The 23957-nt window shown below is 39.5% G+C and overlaps 1 protein-coding gene across 3 annotated transcripts in view; it reads right to left on the bottom strand.

Annotated features, from left to right (window-relative positions):
- Window positions 1-12: 12 nt before the first annotated feature.
- slc44a5b (solute carrier family 44 member 5b) overlaps window positions 13-23957 on the bottom strand; it is a 35387-nt gene continuing 11442 nt past the window's right edge. The window contains exons 2-23 of one of the 3 annotated variants that reach the window (XM_058638389.1): window positions 19350-19398; window positions 15200-15273; window positions 13373-13457; window positions 13086-13170; window positions 12850-12963; window positions 11404-11464; window positions 11170-11293; window positions 9413-9496; window positions 9044-9156; window positions 8835-8966; window positions 8414-8513; window positions 8228-8320; window positions 7959-8046; window positions 7472-7734; window positions 6727-6821; window positions 6516-6619; window positions 6345-6418; window positions 6058-6128; window positions 5691-5779; window positions 5019-5103; window positions 2750-2844; window positions 13-2393 (exon numbers count right to left, since the gene is read on the bottom strand). In XM_058638389.1, coding sequence (XP_058494372.1) covers window positions 2322-2393; window positions 2750-2844; window positions 5019-5103; window positions 5691-5779; window positions 6058-6128; window positions 6345-6418; window positions 6516-6619; window positions 6727-6821; window positions 7472-7734; window positions 7959-8046; window positions 8228-8320; window positions 8414-8513; window positions 8835-8966; window positions 9044-9156; window positions 9413-9496; window positions 11170-11293; window positions 11404-11464; window positions 12850-12963; window positions 13086-13170; window positions 13373-13457; window positions 15200-15273; window positions 19350-19398 — 2150 coding nt within the window. In that variant the 3' untranslated portion in view covers window positions 13-2321. Of the gene's footprint in view, window positions 2394-2561; window positions 2845-2963; window positions 4262-5018; window positions 5104-5690; window positions 5780-6057; window positions 6129-6344; window positions 6419-6515; window positions 6620-6726; window positions 6822-7471; window positions 7735-7958; window positions 8047-8227; window positions 8321-8413; window positions 8514-8834; window positions 8967-9043; window positions 9157-9412; window positions 9497-11169; window positions 11294-11403; window positions 11465-12849; window positions 12964-13085; window positions 13171-13372; window positions 13458-15199; window positions 15274-19349; window positions 19399-23957 lie in introns of those variants that run through there. The other 2 variants (XM_058638390.1, XM_058638391.1) reach the window with 2 other exon arrangements.

The raw sequence follows: 23957 nt of genomic DNA, 5'->3' as shown, positions 1-23957 counted from the left end.
CAGGCAAATATGCACGGTGTGTAGAAAAACTTTATTGACAAAAACACAATTTTAAAAAACCAAAACACATCTGTTTTATACTGAATATACAGGCACATGCGATATATTCTTTTAAGAAATAGCTTTACTTTTGTAAATAAATATCAGACAATGGCAAGAATGAGCAAAATTCCTTCAACACTGTGAGTGAAATTACCGTAATAACCACATGTCGGCTTTAATGTGCAACTTCTCAGCTTTCAGAAACTTAGCTGTCGTGTAAGTACTGCACTTACACGTGCACTTACACGTGCACTTGTGTCGTCGGTGATGCGCTCGGTGTTTAAGGGTTAACGTAAAAATAGCTTTGAGCTTTTAATGCCAACATAAAATAGTATTGTGCAAAGTATTATACAAATAATTTCCCTGCAAGACCACAAAGTGTTACAGATTATAGGCAGTTATGTCCAAAAGTCATCCTCTTGACTGTTACGGCTGTGGAGTTGGCATTAAATTTCATTCTATGGGATATTAAAAAGCTCTTCTTTGAAGTTATTTCCTAGAATTTGATGAAATTGTTCAGGGAATGATCCAAAAATGACGCCAAAGTGTATTTCAGAAAACAAAAAAACAAAAGCCTTTGTTAATGCAGGTTCACTTCTTCCCCTGGTCTGGTGTATAGCTTGTTTTTTTCTGCTTAAAGCGCTGCATCTCGAGAGTTTTATTTTTAACAGTTTGCAGATAGAAAACTGACGCCCATTCCAACAAAGAGAGAAGTTTTACTTGTGTGTACTTGTTGACTGTGGTTGACCAAAAGAATCTAATTTCCAGACGTGGGAGGGAGAGGGAAGCATATAAAAACAGTTTTTACTCCCCTTATCAGATCTCAGGTATTCACTCTCATGAGAATGAAACTGAACCTGAGTTTTGTGCACAGAAACATCAACAACTGAGAGAACAGTAGTTTCCAGCCCATAAATATTGAATAGTGACATGTTGCAAGTGTAATAGGCCAAACTGAGCGCCACACGCACAGTGTCTCCTCTTTCATACGCACAACAAGTTTGTGTGTACGAGTTGTTTTTGCTTTTATTGAATGGTTAACGTTGTGCGTGTCCCAGCGTGTCGAGCTCAAACAGGGGTAGACAGTGTGTAAATCTGCCTGTGTGCTGTCACTCCGAGGCACCATGGGGGCAGGAGGTCTGACAAACACAACAGGAAGCCTCACAAACACCAGTCGCATCTCAGAGATCAGAGGGTCAGTGGCGTACAGCACAAAGTGACGCATACGATGACCTCATCGCAGGTTTCATACGTGGAGGAGACAAGGACTCCAAGTGCAAAATGTGCCAAGAGCTCTTCTTGTTTGGCTTAATAATAGCCTGCTGCACATGCTGTGTGTCATTTCTTTTTTATACAATACAAAGAAAGTCGATCATAATCTGGATTCTGGCTCCAAGAAACAACAATCTTCAGCTGAACTGCACGGGATTTCTCAAACTGACAAATCTACAAAAGTGCATCTTTTCCCATGACTGTTTTGTTCACATAGCTGTTGTGTTAGAAAATCATAGAAGCAGAGTAGGTTTTTAACACCCAGTAAATTAATCTGATTTGTAAAATGTCATGGTCAGGTCATTATAGATTCACCCTCTGTACGGATGAAGCTGCAAGGACCACACAAACTTCTCAAATCACTGCATTTTAGTGGAGAGTCTGTTTGTTGCTGTATATAATCCAGCGTTAGTGAGTTGTTGTTGTTGTTGTTGTTGTCGTTGTCTTGTGTCAGAGGTGACTACATAGTGACAAAAACCTTACACTGAGTTTGGTGTGAATGAAACACTAGATTCTGAGGATGTTATGGCCATTTTTGAAATCTTAATCAAGTAAACATGTTTAATAGCTGCATTTTAATCCTCTGAAACTAATGACCAACATTTTGATGGTTTTAAGACCAGCTTAAAAACTAAAGAAACAGTACGTATGTCACATGTTTTTGCTGCTTGATCACACACTGGTTGCCTCATTGGAAACAACAAAACAAACCTATGACATCTCTTCATTTTCACCTTCACATTTGATTTTTGCTCTGTTGTTAGCGACTGTCCCACAAACAGAAACATGTAAATGTAAACTACGTGGCTGCAAAATCAAATCTCATTAGAAAAAAAAAGAGGCCCATACAACTGAAACACTGCACAGAAAAACATGACATAAGTTGACAATATGCATCAACATGTTGCTCTCAATGTGAGACTAAAGTATTAAATATACTGTGCTTAAAATCCACAGAAGAGTTCACAATAGACTATTTCATGGCAGAAAAAAGAAATGCATTTGGCTCAACAACTGCACACGCATAAGGTCTGGTAACGACTGGCACCACCATGTGGTAGCAAATGGCAACTGCAAGACTTCAAGAACAAAAACCCAGCTGAGGCATACTGCATCATTTGTTCCAATAAGTTCTAACTAACACCATCATTAAACATAAAACAAAACAAAAAATATTAATACAAACTTCCTAAAACTGTACATATATATATATATATATATATATATATATATATATATATAAATGTTTTTTTTCTTTTCATAAAAAACTCTTGGAGTTAACAGTAAATACAAGTAATGACCACATCAACTAGTACTGTGCAGGTAAATCAATCAGTTTGTCTGTCCATTACAGTGTATGTGTATGTGTACACTTACGCCACATGTGGCAACAGTGTAGCTATTCCCATTACTCCGGTCGACGACCTCGTCTCACCTTAGGTCTTGATCTCCGGTTGAAGATGCTCTTCAGGGTCGTGTTCATGTAGTAGGGCCGGACAGCAGAGCCGTCGTTCACTTCCAGGTCCCACACTAGGAGGCAGCAGCAGCAGCAGCAGTGTGTTAACAGTCATGAAAATCAAAGTTACTGTAAACCCCCACCCACCATTCCTCTGATCACGTTGCTACTTTGAAGACGCACTGGACAATACTCCAACCATTTATGTTTATTCCAAAAAATGATTCACATTGTCATTGGATTTCATTGATTAAAAAAAGTCCCCTATACAAAAAGAACACTGAATAGTCTCCAGACAGATGTGTGTATTACACTTAGTATTAAAACAGCACTACATCTGAACCATCCAATAAAAAAATTACCAAAAATGGCTTTGACATCCTTTTATAAATTGTATCGCAAAGGTTCCTGGTGTTAAATCTAAAACAACAGAATAAGAGGAACAATTTCTCTTTTTTTTTTTTTCTTTTTTTTCCCACAACTAGGCACATAAACTAGTGGCTGCATTCAGAAGTTTCCTGAAAACTCTCAGGTTCAGTTCAGATTTGAAGTGAAAACCATAAAATGTCTTTTTAAAGTCTTGACCTCCCCGAATTCTCCGTCTGGTCTACAGTACGTCTATGAGCATAATGGAAACTTTGAAATGATTGTGACCTTTTTCAGAGAAGAAGAGGAGAAACCTGTTTTTCCAAGTGCAGTAGACACACCATTTTGGATTTGTGTGTTTTGTGTTAGTATAAATACAGTGGATCGAAAAAAAACAACAATGGTAAACATCAACAGCCAGCAAAACAATCATGTCAGGCAGAAAAAGTAAATCACATGGTTCTTTTCCCACATGTGAAAGTGCATACAAAACATGAGTTTACACTAGAAGACTGAAGTGCGACAAGAGTGACCACGAGTCCACCACCTCTTTCTTTTAATGGTGATGCTTCATGCCATAGTTCATCTGTGGCATCTGTACATTTTTAAGGTCCTCCTGTTTGTTTCGGTAAAAATGCTCATGTTTATTATCATTTTTTTCTCAGTATGTGCATCCGTCCTTTAAGTTGACAAGTACCCTCTCAATAAGGCAGAGGTCAGCAGAAAATTCAGAAAAGAAAAAGCAGGAAAGGAAAGGGCAAGAATCTGAGTTGGCTTGAGAGAGGAAGTAATCGGATGCCTTTTTCTAATCCCCGATGCCTTTTCTGTGAGGAATTGTTGTAAAAGCCTGTCCTTTCATGTCCAGGTCACCCGGGACCAGGCAGGGATGCATCCAGTTTTGATGTTTAGCCCTACATTTGCTCTCAAACATCTAGACCCCTGCGCATTTGAGTTTATTTGGGGAAGTGTGCGAGAGAGTCAATAGATGAGTAAAATGGCTGCACATTGCTCAGGAGCCAGTGCGGGATTTGGCCCCTTCTTCTCCTTTGCGCAGGATCTTGTGCAAGCCAGGTGGCATGTAGTAGGGCCTGGAGCAAGAACCATCATTCCTCTCCAGGTCTTCACCTGATGCCAGGTCACAGCACGGGGAAAGGAAGAGGAGGGAAAGTGCACAGAATGACAGCCAGGAAGAGAAAGAAAAGAAAGACTTAGTAGAGGTTAATTAACACAGACATGCAGGAATTAACTGAGAGCAGAAACAGAGATACAGAAGTCAAGATATGAGTCAGTCACCAACTGACAGCCTACGGGACATTTAAAGAGGCCGTTTGTAACATAGTTCATGCATTTATTGTTTTTTAAAGACAATAATTCCACAGTAACCTCCTCCGTTGCCTGTAGACTGATTTTTTTTCGATAGTGAATCTACACAATGCAAAGTTGTGTGTGCTCTTGTATGCCTCAGGTAAACATCAGTGACTGACTTCCACCCAATGCTACTGAAGCAGTAACAAGTAGTGAGCGAGTTGTTGTAGTTTGTGTAGGATTGGAGTTTGCCAAGATCAACAAACACGCAGCTCCTACAGTAGCTCAGCAGCCGCCAAAAAAAAACCAAAATCTCCACAGAAGCTAATAGTTTTATCCAGAGGAAGTAATTGACACCAAGCGTTGACTCGAGTGTGCATCTTGTTCCGTGAGTAAAACACTGCAGAGTCCTCTTTTTGGCCAGAGCCCAGGACGCTCACATGTGGATGTTACGAGCTCCTGTGAGCACGAGCACAGCGATTAATGTGTCCCCATAAATAACAGTTTAGCCCCTTTTATCTGTAGTTATAAGTAGTGTGTTTTGTCACGCAGAGTAGTGAGTAAGCAGCATACTTACAAAAGCACAGGAACAGCGTGTCCACACACATTGCATACACATTGAAGAAGCCATGTGCAATCATGTAAGATCCAAATATCAACGTCTGAAAGAATCAACAGTTCAGTATCAGTAAGCACAGCAGTGACTTGGCTATTTTATTATGTGAAACAAAGATGTGCAGCACTAAGACAATGAGAAAGAATACACATGATATGAAACTCTGGTGTAGAGCTGCAACTAACGATTATTTTCATAACTGATTAATCGATTAATCGATAAATCGATTTATCGTTTAGTGTTCAGAATATCAAAAAACCTTAAAAAATGTTGATCAGTGTTCGTCAAACCTGGAAATGATGATGTTGTCAAATGTCTTGTTTTGTCCACAAACCAAAATGATTCACTTTTAATGATTTCTTTGTTATATGGAGCAAAGAAATGAAGAAAATATTTACATTTAAGAAGCTTAAACAATCGGAAATCTTGTTTTAATCATGAAAAAAAGCTTCAAACCGATTAATCGATTATCAAAATAGTTGTCGATTAATTTAGTAATCGATTAATAATCGATTAATCGTTTCAGCTCTACTCTGGTGTGCTTCTGAAAAAATATTAAGAATAATAAGCTGAAGAGAAAACAGCAGTGATTAAAAGTGACTGATTTGCTGAGAGTCAGTTTTGAGTTCTTACCACGATGGGTACCCAGTAATAATTTAGCGACGGCACCTCCTCTTGAATAGCTGGTATTTTACGTGTGAAGAAGCAAAATGCCAAAGCACCTACAGAATAGAAAATACACAAGCAAAGGAAATATAAATTAATTTATTTTACTGATTGAAACACATACTTACTATGCAAATGTCAGTTCATATTTTGGTGAAAAGTGAGGACAGGTGAATAAATACCCTCTAAAACCAAGTTTAAAGTTTAAGTCGGGCAACTTATTCATCAGTAATCAGAAATGTACGGCATTGCACAGCAAAAAAAAAAATGCTTTATCATTCTCCATTTATTCAGTTTAAATCACTTCACAGATTGGAGGTGACATGAAACTCACCAACACTTCCTGTGATGAGCAGCTTTCCTAAGAAGAGCAGAAAGTCTGTCACCTTGTCGAGGACAGCCACACTGCAGCAGACGAGTGAGAGAAAAGCCGGAGTGGAGGAGAAAGGCAGACAGCAGGGAAATGGGAAGACACACCGTTATGTGTTGAAACACACATGCAAGAAGAGATCACTATAAAAGTGCACAACAATTTGTTGGAGTTTTACCCACTGAAATGGAAAAAGAAGCAATTGTCGAACTTGTATGACTCTAGATGACACAGAAGCATAAGAATCTTACCGAATCACATTCCTCATCAACAGGAAGAAAGCGTCCTTTGAAGAGGTGCAGAAGTTCTTCCCATATATTGCCATCTGTAGAGAAAACAATAGACAGAGGTAAGGAGCACAAATTGAACTTGATAACTTGCAACACATCAGTCCAAATCCTTGCCCTGCTCCACAAACTCACCATAATGTATGCATTTCTGTTTATAAACCGTATGAAACGCTCCAGGCACCAGAAGCAGCATTTGAGGCAGCAGAGCAAGAACTGAGCACAGGAGTTTTGTGAACCTGTGAAAACACGGTAGGGAAACAATCATGGACAATGCAATGAATAACATCATTACATTGTGTGAGAGAGAGAGAGAACATCAGTGTGTTTAAAACTGACAGCATACCTTTCAGTTTGTGATCCAGGTACTCCAGAGCAACTCGGACCATCTGCACCACAGCTACAATCAGAGAACCGAAGGCCAGGGAACCTGTGTGATAACTGTGACACGAGGTAAACATCAAGAAAAAGGCTATCTTTCCAATATTTTAACTGGTAAGTAATATGTTTGCTATATGTAATAAGTTATACTTAAAACTGTGTGTAACTTTAAACGACTGAATTTCAAATACAGTCAAGCCAATGCCAATGAGTTCACATAGTGTTGATTAAGCCTATCAGCTCCACACCACTCCCTCTGCATTTCTTAGTATAGCAGTGTTTATGTTTATCTCATGTTCCCTGGTGACATTTTTGCACTGCACACAGGAAGTGTGTTTCTTTAAGTCAAGACAGACAGAGGCAACAGCAACAACTAAGTAAAAGTTGTAAATGTGAATTCTATGGCTCTGAAAATCTGGTTATTCTGCAGTTTGGCTTGATAAACACTTCTTGCCCCCACCCGCCCCTGTGCTGCCAATGTATATACACAAACGCTCCCTCAGTCAGGTCTAACAGTATTGGTGGACAGAGCCTGATTTCAAATGAAAGAAGAAGCATACACATAATGTATATGTGTAAATATATATATGATAAATATATCATTTCTGTTCACAGAGACCAAACAGGCAGAATAAAATATTAACATCAACAAAAAATACTGTAGATTTAAGTGTAATTCCAGTGCATTATGTGTGCATGTAGCTACATACCGTATGGCCCTACTGAATGAGGTGAAGAGGGGGCAGGCAGGGATGTCGTTAGGCTTCTTCAGGGCCCAGTAATAGGAAGCAAAGGCCCCGGCCAGTGTGCACTGGCCCAAGGCGTTGACGAAGTTGACCAACCAGAGGAACACGAACAAGTTACACAGATGGAGGACTAAGATGTAGCGGTGGTATACACTCTCCCCGCCGTAGAAGGCGAACATGCACTGTGACCCGGGGCACACTTTGGTGATGTTGCTCTGATTGAAGGTCTGGAAAAAAAAAGCAAAAGCTTTAGTGTTGATGTGTTCTCCATTGATGATGTAACATTAGAGTAAAGGACCAGAGACTCTTATTTGTCACGTTGGAATGAAACTCAACACAGTGTGTAGATCCTCTTCTACTAAAACTGTAATGCTGCACCACCATGTTGACCCTGTAGGTCACACACAGTATTTCCCCATTAAATGTACGTCTCCTTAAGAGAGTGCATTACCTTTGGACTGCATGTGAGGTTGGCATACATGCACTTATCATCAATAGGTGTGACTTTATAGACTGCATGACCAGATGACGATAAGAAGCTGAGGACAGTGTATTTAAGGAAAATTCTACAGTGACAACTTACACACGTGTTTCTATGTCAATTCATATTCACAGTTCATGTTTGCTTGCGTCCCATAAGTGAGTGTTTCTAAAGTAAAACCATGACGAGCAGCATGAAAGAGATAAAACAGTTCATTAGTATCTCAGTTGAAAGGATACACTGCTGTTACAGCCCAATAAGCGATGCAGATGGCCAGCAGAAGAAAGGTGAAGACAGGGTAGAACAGAGTGGACATGATGTAGCCAATGGCCCTACAAACAGCACAGATCAAATGTTGAGTGTATGGAAAAACTTGGTCAGCACAGTGGTAATGTAATGACAGCACAGCTTTGATCCATTCTTACTTGCTTCCCTCCTTTAGTAATGCAACAGCGATCCGCAGCCTTGTCCTTAGCGATATCAGTATTATCACAATGGAGGCCTCAACCACTGACAGTATGATCACTACAAAAAAAATCACATTATATGCATTATTAGTATTAAAAACAATAATTACAATTAGTGTTTGCTAAAGTGCATACAGAAGAACTAAAATGTACAAACATGAAAAACATTGCTTTTATAACTGGGGCATTGTTATTGTGCTATTGCTATAAACTATAACTTTGACTACAGCAATAATAATAACACATTTATTGATTATAGAACCTTTCACAAAAAGTGCTTAGAAGGAAAAACTGACAAAAAACTAAGAACAAGGCATTAAAAACAATGAAATACGTATTAAAACAAAGAGCATAATATGACATAACGAGTACAACATACTGAAAATGAGCCACGTCTGGCTGAGATGAAGGTAAACACTGAAGTCTGTGTGAAAGCCGATGTCAGAGATGGTGACATTTGCACCTGGTTTCCTGCTCAGAGACCTGTACTCCCAGTGGCAGTGCCAGATACCTACAGAGACACAGAATGGCAAATCTAAATCTTGTTGACTGGCATTGTGGGTAACCATGTGAGATGTATGTACTCACCATAACCAACGGCAGTGAGGAGACCAAACACAATGAGCCACAGGAGCACACAAGCAGTGTAGCGCAGCAGTAGGATGAAGAGCAGACTGATTGCCATGGTTATCACCAAACCACTGCAACGACACAAACACACACACAATGCAAAGCTGCTGCATAAATATGGCAAATTCATCTATAGGTTGGATAATATCACATGGAAGAGCATTGCTACAAAACAACCCTGGGACACCTTGATAATCCGTTTATAGGTAGATTAATTTCTTTGGGGTATATTTTGCATAGCGTTTTCATCATTTCATTATTTCTCTCACTCATGGTTAAAGGTAAAGGGAAAACATGACAATCAGCAGAGGACACAGGAATTCTTACATTAGGATCCAGCGCCAGGAATTTGCATAATCCTCAACAATCTTCATGCCAACTTCTTTGGCATTAAGCAGGCTGGCGATGCCTCTGTGGCAGAGTAACACGGTATGAAAGGAAAAGTGGGAAACAGAACAGGTGACAAAATGAGTTGAGCGTGTGAGAGTTTAGTAATGTTTCTCAATCAATCATTTTGACATTTGCTTGTTAAATGTTTTTGTTGATCTGAACTGTGTGACCGCTACACTGGGTTATAATTTGATATCAAAGAGTCAAAAAACAGTAGCTCTGCTGAAATGCTATTTAGCAATAAAAGCTACAATGGTGAGGAAAAATGGAGTAGCATGTTACTAACTGCGATACAGGCAAGCACTGATTAAAGAAGCATTAAGTAATATCATGCCAGATCCAGAAAGTATTGCGTAGTGTTCAGAGTACACAGAGTCAAGTCTTAAAATGTGCCTGGAAACCTTTCAAAAGAGGGTAACAAAGATAAAACTTCACATGTTTCAGTTCATCTGCAAAGGTATCGTCATATATGTCTTTAATCAGAAATATTATAGAACCCCAGTAACACAAATCACTCACTGACACTGATGGAGAGATCCCTAGATCATAAACCCAAACTTATCGCTGATCCTTTAAATGACATGGGACAGCTTAAGTTAAGCTTCTTTACACAAGTTAAATGAATAGAATGAGAATACAAGACTATGACAAGGCTTGACTACAGAGACACTGCCCTATGACTCAGGCAAATCTATTAAGTGCAGACAGAGGACAAACAGAGGACAAGCTACCAAGCCAGACACAGCACTGAAAGGAGTTCTAAAAACAACCTAATTATTATGAAGAACTCTATTTTAACTGCCTCAAAAGGTCAATAACACCCTGTACACATCCAAGAGCGTGGATAATATCCACCACTATTATGCAAACTCGCCTAAATATGATTTTACAAGTGGCTCATGTGGTGGCCACAAGGGGGCACTACATTACTGTAGCTCTTTTGATTGACCAAGGCTGTGCACAGCCTGGTGTTAAAAATATACCTCCAACAATTTAGTTATTAATCTGTCCAAATTCTTCTTCAGTCTGTCTGATGGAGGGATGCAGGCACAGATTCTTCACGTTGAAGAAAAGAGGAATAAAGGTTAGTCTACACAAAGCTACCGGCTGCACTGGAGGCAAAGTTAAAGGGGTCAAATTAATTGTTTTTGAGACCTTGGTGCTCCCTGTTGAATGGCCACAAAAAGAAAGAAAAAACATTAAGGCGCATTACATTTGCAGGTTACTAAGAGCAAGCGCAGAATCATGTTTATTTACGATGGCAGCTCACTGCTTTAAATGCATGATTCCTCCACTTATCCGACCTTTGTCATCTCAGTCCATTAACACGTCGACAGCGCAGATTTACAAAGCAGCTGTTGTAAGTTTTTAGTAACACTTGCAGTTCCTCTAGTGAAGCTGCACTTTCATGCAATAGACATGCACATGATTTTGAATGTGGTTAGACACATTCCTGGGCATCAGAGACATGCCCACTTGTCCTACCCTGTAACATTTGTCCAAACCTCTGTGGAGTCAGCAGCCCTATTGACAGTACAACAGTTTCAACACACGCTGCGGTACAGTGTAAAGTATTCTCCTTTAACCACAGCACATGTTGTGTTTATCATTTAAACACACTATTTTCTACTTGTGTAACATTAATAGTTTGACAACAAAGACAGGGATTCAGGGTGCAGTGAAGCAGGACTTACTTGGCAGCATCTTTAAGGTCTCTGACACTTCTCTTGTTATTGTCCCCGTCTTTGAAGATGGTCTGATTAGCTACAGTTAAAATTCCATTTCTTGTAATAAAATCTGGGAAGCACCGCTGAAGGACTGAAAGACATTTAGGGGTTTTTTTTTCAGAAAAAGTGATTTCCTTTACATGCATGCCAAAAACACATAAGGAGCTGTTGAATGTTTTGAATGGTTTCAGGGGCACTTACAAGGTCTGCTTGGCACAATCATGGACGGGCAGTCTTCATCTCGTATGACTTCCATCGCTGACTGTAAGGGAAATGAAGGAGATGATGATTCTAACAACTGAAACCGTGATCCTGGTTAGTAGTGATTAAAATTACAGTGGCGTGATCATTTAATTAATTTTCAGTGATTTTAGCTTCAGTTTTCCGCAAGAGGCCTAAAAACAAAATCTGATGTGACAGTCTGTGACTGATGTGATGTAACACTACCACACTTGAGTTGCTGTAGGAAGTGACGATGATGATTCAGTTCTAACAGTATGACTGAGTTGTGAGCTGCTCCCACACACCACCTCACTAAATGATCTTTACAGACCGACATGCTAACGTCACTGTCACCGATCTGCTGCCAGTCCAACACAACCAGACTGTGATGTGCATCAGTGGCTTCTAGCTCAAGCCGGCCTGTGTCTCAAAGCTTGTTCAGATCTGCTTGTTATAAATGAATACCATTAACTGTGTGGATAAAGTCAAGGAAATCTGAGGGTGTTTTAATTTTTGTTTAAAAGTGCATGTAGCTGTCCTTGTGTTAAACAAACTTTAGATTGGCAGATTTTGAAACCAGTATTTCACAGAAGTCACCTGCAACCAGGCACCTACTGGGCAGAACTTAACTGTCAATCCCACTGGTGTCCACTCATATGGGCCATGCTTTATTGTCTGTTTTCCTTTAAAGGGAATGTTCTTTTGTAGAAGACATGAAAGTAGGCTCATTTTCCTGTAGACCTCCAGAGAGAGATGTAGGAGTTTTGTCCATTTTAATATAGCTATAGTCTATGGAAGAGTTGTAATCGACTACATGAGGCCCACCACTTAAGATCATGTTTGGCCCACCAACCTTCTTTAATCACTGCATGTGAGGAACAGCTGCTAGCGAGGTGATAGAATATAATATTTACATTAATGAAACTTAAATAGATTCAACACAGAGTTTTTTGATTGCAGGTAACCACATTATTATTTAATTTTAGATGCATTTCTGTCTGTATTCGATACCAATAGATTTATTTTGCATAATTAATGTTTTTTTTTTATTGTGAAGTATACATCATTCCATATCAAAACATGTACCTTTATTTTCAATTTACGTGAAATATTATCATGAATATTTTTATTGCAATATTCTGATGGGATATTGTGCTCATAGTGTCCACTTGCTACTGAACACGCCCCCTCCCCCAACATTTTTTCTCTAGACGGCCCTCTCTTGACCAGACTAGATGCCCCCAGATCATTTTGAGTTAGACAACCCTGGTGTATGAATAACATGTTCCTTTTCAATGATCTAATATCATTTTTTTTTAGATAATACATGTAGTGATGTGCCGCTATTAAAAAAAGAAAAACTGAACTGAATATTTAGAGGAGAAATACCTAACATAAAATCCAAAATGGACCACTTTCTCTCACCTTACTTCCAACTGTGAAACTTGGCTTGCAGAACTGCTTGTAATATTCCCAGTTTTTGGTATTCCATGAATCCAGGAGAGTAGCAAATCTGTCAGGGCACTTAGAGACACAGAGCTGGAGGAGAGACATCATGTTAATGAGACAGCCCATCAATCTTGAATATCATTCATGGAGGAAAAGTTGGAAGAACAGCATAATATGAAGAGCTGCAAGAGGGGATTCAGTCAGTGTGTTACCTGGGTTGTAGGGCACTGGAGGTTAATTAAAACTGTAGGATTGGCACATTTCAACATGTTAAAGTAGAATAATATGGCTTTGTTTCTGTGGAGACAAACAATAAAGACGAGGAGAAAAGTCAGTGTGCACACACAATCACCCACACACACACCGTACTTGCTATAATTAATCACAAATCATCTCCATGTATTGTGGTGAGAGTCGTTAGTGTGTGGAAGGATAACAATGGAAAGCCAAGAAACAAATTGAAGAACATAATTACTCCACTCCATATTTTTGCACTTACGCATTGGGCGTGTTCTTCTGGCCACAGAACTGACCATGGCTGTCAGTCGGGTAGACAACCTTCCTGGGGTCACCATGGATCCAGGCTGAAAACATTCAACAGTTTTCTAGTTAACTGCATGGACATAAACACAAACTCAAACGTTTGAGTGCATCAGGCCAAAGTCATATCTCTCAGTGAGTACTAACCAATTACTGAAAATAACCTGCACAAGTGAAGGGAAATATACTTGTATGACTGCATGAAAACATTTTTAATGATATGTAAAAAAAAAAAATCAAATCAGTTAAATTTGTTCTGTTCAGCTTCGCATGACAGGAGCAACAGTAACCCTGACATTCAATTTACTGAGCCATTTGTGTGTTTCAATTGTTTGCCCAACCTGAACAACACAGTGTTAAGGCTTTGCACCTAGTCAGTCAATTAAAGATTGTGCTGCGAATGAGACGGCACAACAAAGACATTGTATGAGTCTTTGTCACAGCGAGGACGATGAAACTGAAAAATCATACACAACAAAGCTGCTCAGCTGATTGCAGACTTGTCAGAGTTTATTTGAAGTCACATCCATTGTTATGGCTTATGCTCTTTTTAAATAATTGGAAAACTCTGAGTCTTTTCCTTCCCCAGATTGAGACGTGACACCAATGACAAAAAGCTGGTGAGGGTCGGCACTTTGGTGACAGTAGCTTTGGGACCTCATTTACCCTGATTTGTGATAAATGTGTTTGGAAGAGGAAGAAAATTGGTCATATGTGCTGGAGGAAAAGCATGACGTATTCTTGTGTCAAGAAAAGGGTATATCAAAGAGGTGAAAAGATAAGAGACGGGACTAAAAGAAGATGGGAGAAAAACATGAAGAACAAGTGAAACAAACTAAGGCCTCATCCACATGGTAATAGAACTTTCCCTGTACAATCTTTTTCTTTTTGTCTTCATCCACACAAAAACACCCCAAAATGGCTCTAAACTCTGTAGTACGTATGCCAGGCCTGTATATGGCAAAATCATTTTTATTTGAACAAGTATATATTAGCAATGTGTACAATCACATGAACAGATACAGAATGAACCAAGATTAGATTTGACCGTTCACATTCATAACTACAGCTATTTACTTACTTACTTACTTACTAACTTCAACTATTTACTTTCAAAAAGCAAAGCTGATTCTGTTTACCTTTCACACAAATGTTGCCTGGCTTATATATATATATATATATATATATATATCTCTCTGATATACCTGAACTAGGAACACATGCTGAAGTGACACAAATCTGATTTGAAAATCGGATTTGACTATCAGATTTCTGCGTCCACACAGCACTCAAAGAAATCTAATCTCAATGTAGCCTAAATGGTTCCAAGAATTTACAGCTGGAAGGAATCCAGCAAGGCAAGAACATGACTGGAACACAAAACAGCTTTGCTTCCCCAATCACCTCAAGACAGGATACAACCAGAGTAAACCATACCAGCTGCACCCCAGAGTCCCTTCTGTGCAGGAGCTGCATTTTTAAACTACTACTTCTTTGTTGACTGGCCCGCTATCAAATCATGTCCATTTTGTAGTAAACAAAAATGTTGGAAAAACGATGATTGAAAAAACAAACATTTAAAGAGTGCACACCACCTACTTATTTCACAAGCTACAAATTCTGACTTGTACAAGCAGGCAAAACCCAAACAGAAAATAGGATAAGTGAGCCATTCACACTTCCACAACATGACAAGAAAATATCATTATGCGTGCGCAAGTCCATGTTTGTGTGTCTGCAGTTGCGTCACTGTGAAACTTGGTGTGAGCAATGTGTCAGAACTCACCCACAGTGCCCAGAGCGATGTAGCCAAGGATGACAATGACGAAGACAACACAGCAAACCACATCAGTGCAGCTCCTGGGAAGTGGAAAGATGTGGGGACAATGAGACACATGTGGGAAACCAAGATTACAAAGAGCAAAAACAAAAACAAAACCCTGATTATTTAACATGGCTGGTTAGCTGCATTCTTTAATCCAAGTCTGAATCATAAGCGGAAAAAAATCATTTAGTTTAGTATACACAGGGATAATTGGGAATATGCCTCACTTGAATGAAAGAATATACTGGGTAGGTGTTGTGTTGTTTAACCACTTCGTTGCTTGTAATATATGGTAATATATAATGCAGCTGCTGTGAATAAGTGTGAGATGTATATCTGCGTGCAGTATTTGCTATCAGGCATGGCAAGTTGCCATCCTGATGCTGCTTTTCAATGTTGTAGAGCTCTTCTAACTTTCTAATCAGACCCCAATCCCCAGAATTAACTGTCCCACAGGCACAGACAAAGCATTTTTAACACTGCCTCTCCCTGCACAGTAGGCATAGACTGCTAGATACAGCAGTGTCACTCTCGCTCTCTCTCTCTCTCTCTTCACAGCCTCTTCCATAACAAGCTTTCTTTTCCTTTTCACAGTGAGAGAAGCTGTCAGTCCAGCCCCTTCCTCGGGTGCTCTTTCAAAACTCCTCAGACCGTGAGTACTGAGCCTATCCTTGAATAAAGCCAAGTACAAACCACTGCACGAAGTGGACGTGTATGAGGGACAGAAATACCCTCCAAACACCATGTGCTACACATAATTGACTTGACACCGTCATGTCCTTCAGTTTTCAACCTCTCTCCTCTTTCATCCAGAGGAGCAAAGCCAAGGTCAAAAGTAGGCCTGGGCTCAGAGATGTGACAGTGCCTTGTTTGTGTTGTTCTTTTGAGGAGGGAATTGTCCTTGTTTTGTATGCAGCATAGTTACATGGTTCTGTATAGACACTTCGTACAGTATGTGCACTGTTTTGCAACTTCCAAATGCCACATAAATCTGGAAATTCAGGCTTTTTATTTTGTTGTAATGTCATTAATTAATGGCATTATTAATGAAATGTCTCTAATCTCTTTGGTTGCAAAGGTAAATGCTTAACTTCACAACATGGCATCATTTTCAGGCTTTACAGTAACATGGTCATTACTATACTTAGTCCTATAGAATGCAGACTTTCCTTATAAAATGGCCTTTTATACAACATTTTGTGGAGAAATATATGACCACATTTTTGTTGACCTTAACCAATCAGCTCATGTGATGAATGACAAATTAAAATGCTATCTTTTACGACCATAGGTATTTCATGTGCATGCCGAAGCATTAAGAGGTGGACCTGCCTTAATAACTGCAGTGAAGCTCCCAGCCTATAAAAATGTAGACTGAGAGTATTTCTTGTCCCAGCCAGACTGATAATCCTCTGCGTTTCTCATTTTCGGAAGAAGATTATCCCAATTTTATCTGAATTTCATTAAGACTACACCTACCTGCAAATTCAAAATATGATAACTTGAAACGTGATAACTTGAGTCATCATCTGTCCTCGGCGACATGTTTGGAGCTGATAATATTTGATCTATGTGGTTGGTTGTTATATGAAAAGCTTCGGGACTTACACTACATTATTTTTCATAGATAATCGACAAACAAGGGCAGCCGTGAAGACAACCACAGTTTAGACACAACATGCCACACCACCAGCAAAACTACTGGTGATATTGTGCGAATAATTAAACAAAGAGAGGCAAGGGAGTATCCATTCATTCAAAAAAAAGAGCAAGGGGAAGTGCTGTCTAGGTTGCCATGGCAATGGCTGCATTCTTTGTCTTTAAATGCCTCTCTAACCTAGATATTAGATATGTAAGCTCTAATTCAGCCTCACATCCCAGGTGATTAGAGGGGACGAACTGAGGATAGTGAAAATAACTATTATGTTTTCTTATCTCAGGAAAGCAAGAGCCAGGGAATCCAAGTCTAATCCCAAAATGCAGAAAGTATAGTAACGCCCACCTGGCATCCAGCAGTCTGGATTATGCCGTGTTTTTCTTGCTGTTGTCAGTTTCTTTTTCTGTGTTCTGGCTTCTCTTTTTTCCGGGTCAAAGCCCTGAGGCTCGAACTGTGCAGAGCACAGAGCAGGCAGAGCGGCCAGTTTGAGTCTGAGTTAAAACATAATAAACGGCTCCTAACTGCGTTATCTTGTTGTGTTAGTCCAATGTTGAGAAATTTGATTTCATATAATTTCCAGTCCAGTTTTACTCGGCTTAACATCACGCAAACTTACTGAGTGGTGCTTTACAGCTATCGAGGCTCTGCTGATGCAGTCAGAAACTTTTGTGTCCATGGTATATTTACAAGTCTGCCACTCTGCAGGAGTCAAGGTGACACAGATGGCAGCAGTGCCACAGAATCGTGTGGGTGTCATTGAATCAGTGAGACTGCAAGACTGTGTCCCCTGCCTTGCAGCAGGAAGAGATATTTGGAGTGCCACATATGCAGACAAAAGGGACATTTCTCCCAGTCACAAGGACTCAAATGAGCAGCTTTTCTGACCAACACAAGCCTTTTTTTTTGGTAAAGTGTCACACATGCTGTGACGAGCGAGATCTACAGCTACATTTGTTTGTGCGCCATTACAGTATACTTAACTGCACACAGTAACACCAAGAATGTTTCTCGACATGACATTGTTGTTGTAGCTGGCATAAGTTTACACTGTACCATGTCCACTTCTGTCTGAGCTTGAGGGGACTGCTCGGTAACAGATACAGTAACTTCATTTAGGATTTGAGCTTGGATGAAACCAAGATGACCACCGAGTCAGTTCACTCCCAGTTCTCATTAAGAAAAAGCCTCAGAGCCACAGAAACATCAAAGTATCGTTGGTGCTTTCACCCAGCCATCGCAGTGAAATGGGCTGAAGAGAGTGGGATAAAGAGACACAGGAGGACTGAAACATGCCTTCACAGCAGCCTGCCGAACTGACACTGAACAAAAAAAAAGACATAAGAGCCTACCTCCCCCCCACAAAATAACTAAATCATAAAGAAGCTTGTGGTGACACCCTTGAGGGGTTTTGCTTTATTGCAAAATTTTGCTCGTCGTCGTGATAAATCATGATAGTCTTAGACCTCATTTCAAAATACACTATATATTCATTTTTGTAAGGAAACGATTCAACCTGTGGTTTTGAAAAGTAGATCTTTTTTATATTAGGGTTCAGGCATTATAAATACCAAACTTTTCACATTTTAACATATATTTAATGTTAATATGAAAACATATTCTGTCCAATCATATAGTGTATAATATTAACATTACGGTTTGATGTGTAAATGTGATCAAAATGTTTTTTAAACACTATTTATAAAATAAATATTTGCTATTCATCCAGTAATTTATATTAAATTGTAAATAAAAGTGGAAAGAGAAAGCACACAGAGAGTAATGACCTCTGCCAAGCCTGCTCACTTCCCCACAGTAATACACTGCTCTATTTACTAACATTATTTAAAAGAAATAAACTGTATCACCACTATAATGCAACATTTGTTCTCAGTGGACCATGACCTACAGGCCTAGAAATGTAATCCACATCCATCCTTTACTATAAAAAAAAAAAAAAGATAACCTCCTTTGTGGAGATAACAATTTATACAACTGTAATCTACATGAGACGGGGTGGCAGACTTACAGTTCATCAGAAGACGGACTACAGCGCTGCTGATTAAAAATGACCTCCCAAGTGTGTGCTCTACATCCGTTACGGCTTCTTCTGAGTGGTTGCTAATGTGTGTTATTGTGAGAAGTCCAGCCGTCGGCTTGACTTATGGCCATTGATCTGTGTGGTGGAGTGAAGAGAGCTGCCAACAGTCTGACTCGAACTTTATTAACAAACATGACAAATGATCAATCCACCGGTGCCCTTACAGTGGTGCGGGCCAGAGAGATTATACAACGGCTGAAATCAATACACATGTGCATTCGATGTAGGAATATAATGTATAGTAGTCAAAGGGTCACATTATACAAACTAAAGTAATATCAGTGTCTGAAATGTTTGCTTCTATTGTGGGTGATAACAATATGTCTTAATATGTAAGTATTCTGTATTTACAGTACCTCTCATGGACAGGTCCTCTGAAGTTTGGGTCAAACCTGCGTGGCTCACCTATAAAACAAGCAAAAATAATGGCACACATTAGAAATGATTATCAGTGTGTAAAACATTGAGAAGAGGTTATTAGCAGAATCTGAATGTACTACTATGTTTGCATATGTGTATACTTGCTTTGTTTTGTTTTTGTAGCCTGAATAATACTTTTATAAGTACAGTATGTACTCTATGTATGTTGAGTCAGAAGCTTTCTACACAAACAAAGAACAGTGACATCCTTTCTGGTGTGTGCACTTGGATGGCCAGAGAAGTCCTCTGTTTGTTACAGTCTTACCATTAGATGTCACTAATTCTTACACACCGGACCTCTAAAATTCACTAAAAAGAGTGCATATGCATGACAAAGCACCAGACTGTACCGATTATGATCCGCTTCACCAACAGAGTAGAGGAGACGCTGTGTTTGCTTTGTTGGAGAGTATAATTTACATCACAAGTTAAACAAAGGAGACACAAGGAATAAAATATCTAAACATTTATGACCATCCTTTTATTACACTGACAGACACCATACACAAGTCTCACACAATTTAACCCGCTGTGCCAGCCAACTGGCCAGGACAAAGTAGGTTATTTCACAGTACAGGACTGATAGGAAGAGAGATGATAAAAGCCACAACAGTGTTCCTAACATGGAAACATCATCTATCATTTTAATAACTCTTGAGTAAAACAACTTATCTGGGTCACAGTGAGGATTCCCCATTTGACCCAGCCGGATAAATACAGAACCACAGTTGCAAACACCATCAGTCACTAAAGGGGCAAACTCTGACTCTGGCTCTACTTGTAGGTGTGACAGAGCACAAACATTTGCATTCAACATAGACTATTTTTAAGTGCTTAAATGTCTCTCTACCTCCACTGTAAATAATTACAACAAATTCCTGAGGAATTCCTGGCAATAATCACACATGCATTGTAATATCACACATTGTCACACATGCAGTGTAATATCTCCCAGGTTTGGGCAGGTTTAGGGGCAGCATGAGTGGGCTGATTTCCCATCTGCCATACCCAAGTGATAACAGCTTCTCAAACTGTGAGGCATGAGTGCATTGGACAACACACACAGGATGGCAAGAAGGGTCGGCCTTGTTCTTAATGTACTGTAAAATGTTGTAATTGTAAACGTGTGGTGGGCAGCAGCCTTTGTGTTGTTTGGAGATGTTGACAATGCTGAAAACATTGTAGCCCTCAATGCTAAAAGCTCACGTTCAGAAAACAAAACCTATCAAGGACTCGGGCAACAAATACAAAAGCCACAGGGTATGTTCAGACTGCTACACAGTTCAAATCAATAATTACAGATTTGACAGTGTCACACATGAGCACAAATACCTTTTGGCATGCATCATCATCATCACTAACAGAAAATTCATACACAGAAGCTACTGCAGTGAATTTAACTCTGGAAGAAGGCACTCTCCTTCATTGTTGTTTGAGTTTGCCATGCTTTCACGGAGCAGGTCAATGACGTCAATGCTCAACGCATCTGTGTTGCCAGTGCTGATAATTGTGACATTTTGATGGAGCATTTGTATTATAATTTACCATAGCTTTTCTAGCCTTTATAGCACACGAGGTCCAGAAAATGCAGACCAATTGCATGCTCTGTCAATTCCCATGTGACAACATGCAGCAAATCCTATTAGTAAATTCATGCCACACTGGATGTCTGAGTGTCTGCATTGCTTAATGTCTGTCTTGTTTCATTTTCAGGTTGGGACACACGATTACAGCCGCCACACAGAGTGAACCACAATGGATTTCTTGGATTGAGAGCTCTCTTCTGTTTCTCACGTGTCACATACACAGACAATTATCTCCCACAGTATATTGCAATCTGTCACACATGCCACCAATACAACACTTCCCAATTCCTGTTCCTGTATTAAAACCTAAAACTGGCATGATCAAACTCTGTGTAAAACATAGCAGCAGCTCCATGTGTGAACAACTGAGTGAGTGAGAAATACACTCCAGCAAGAGAGAAGGAGGAAGATAAAATAGACCTAGAATCAAAGAAAAATAACGTCCGAGGTATGGTCTAAGAAAACCAACGTAGCACAGTTTAAATCAAAACAAGAGTAGAGAGTTTAAGAACATTTAAATAAGCCATCCATTTTAAATTGACAAAAAAAAGGTATTCAAAATATTATTTACATATACTAAATTTGATTTGGAACTCAGCTGTTGACAACACACATATTTACTTAACCAACTCCACTTGTTAGGCAGCATGATGTTATGGACCTTGGTTTGACGAAATGTCAGTCTAGAATACTGCAGTATACACAAAAAGGGATTCTGATCTAACTGTTATCATTCATGTTACATGGCCACATATCGGATATATAACCGATCTTTATAGATCTGATTTGAAAATCGGAAATGGCATTACGTTTTGGTTTTCATAGCCATAAAAAAATCATATCAGCCAAAAAACAGAAACAAACGTCCAAACATGACAACTTTTACATCAACATTTGAACCAGAGGGTTGCCAGTTCAAATCCAGGATAAGTCAAGCTCAGGTTTAAATAAGCTAGAAAAACACTTCATGAAATAGCCTTTAATGTCTTATGTTAACTAGCAGTTTTTTCTGTTGAGATAAAATATCAATATACTAGTAAATCATAAACTAGTTCATGTTAAAAATACAGCCTGGGACACAGTGGAACTGGATATGTCAACTGGCAGCAGTTGCATCATCTGTAGAACAGACACACCCCCCCAAAAAATCCTCCCCTGTCTCTTCTCCTTGAAATCTAACTGATTCAGCAGCAGCTTCTCACACTCCATGCATCTCTAAGTGAGTGAGTTAATTACCTCGACTGACAATAGTCTTGCGGTGGTGAAATTGTTAGAGGATGTGGGAAAAAAAGGTTTCCACTGCTGATTTTTCTGCATGAAGGTATTAAACCAGGATGTAACACACATTTTACTTGTAAATGTATGAAAAATCACTGGCTTGTAAGTATTTTAACATCCACAGACCCTCCATGCTCTGACAGCTTACTGTACTTGCTTTCACAATTTTTCTCCTTCATGTCCAAGATTCTCTGAACCATTTGCCTGCTGTTGTTCCTCTCCCGCAGCAGAGGAGTTCTGAAGGATAGAGATGCCAACAGCAAAATAATGTTGGGAAAACAGCAAACCAAGCAGGTGTCCTTAAGCTGCACAGTCAGCAACAAACATTGGCAGGACCAGACACTACTTGTATATGAGTGAGTGGGAAAATCACGTCTCTGTTTCTGTTAACTCATACAAGCTGTAATTTGCATACAGTTGATTAAGGCAGATTTATGTTTCAAAATTATTTTTCAAAAAGTCACTGACTGGCCATATGACTTTTACTTTTGTCCTTTATTTATTTTGACCTCGACATCTGCACAAGTGGTGGCTGCTACTCTTTGAAACAGGGGAAGGTCTTTTCGGGCCCAGTTATTTATACATAGATGCTTACATCAATTCTGCAAACAAACAACTCAAACAAGAAAACACGATCATTATGTGAAACTGAAAGGCTATAATAGTGTCTTTATTTACAGTGTATATGTACAGACAAAAATAGTCTATATCATCAAGCAAATAACACCCAACGACTAGCTATTTGTCCATAAACTTCCTTTGCAAAATCCACACAGGATGGAGGCAGTTAATCAAAAACTGGTTCCGCATTCCAGACACTTCCTCCAATCATCATGCAGAAGCCCTGTGTCCGCCCAGGCCCACCCCCCATCCACTGTTGTGGAAGCTGAGCTTCCCTGGAAGTTATGTTTTTGCAATATTTCTCCAATCACCGTAATGAAAAAACCTATTCTCAGTCATCCCATAGAGAACAGTTGGAGCTGAGCTTCTGCAACGGGAATACGAAAATCACGTAAAATAATCCGTCATCCATCACACCTGATTCTGAACGAAGAGTGACACGCTCTAATAGCGTTCTAGCACAAGTTTAGTATTGAAATGAAATACAACACAGTACATATTTGACGAGATCTTAGAGGAAGCTGAGCTTTTCTTGCTGTCTTGGAACAACAGCACTGGTCTGCACACATGCTATGTCAGCAAACCAGTGTTACAACTGACTCACACTCATGATAAAGAGGGAGTCTGCACCAGTCTCCGTTATTCAACTGATTTACATAAACTTAGAGAAATGTTATTAGATCAGTTAATCAGTGGTGTAGTGAAGGTGTGAATGGGCATGAGGAGCATCTGGGAAGGAAAGAGAGAAAGAAGGAAAACTGCCCAGTTGTGATTTTAACCTGATCATGGCCAATCAGCTGAGATGGACAACATAGCAACCCCTCCCCCTCTGCTCCACACTCTAATGACTTGCAACTGAAGAGATTGTCACAGCAGGTGCTCACTGCAGCATGTGTATGGCACTGACATTGAATATACAGTAAGTGGATATTCATTTAAAATAGTCCACACTATTGAGAGCACAGCTCAAACACAAATGCACCAAATGTATACCACAATCACATCTTCCAATCTTCAGACCGTTAACTTTGTTATCATGATGATGATGACATATGACCA

The sequence above is a fragment of the Solea solea genome, chromosome 9 (genome assembly GCF_958295425.1).
Source record: "Solea solea chromosome 9, fSolSol10.1, whole genome shotgun sequence".
NCBI lineage: Eukaryota > Metazoa > Chordata > Actinopteri > Pleuronectiformes > Soleidae > Solea > Solea solea.
Note: the sequence above shows the minus strand (reverse complement) of the source record. Positions and strands in the feature narration are given on the sequence as shown.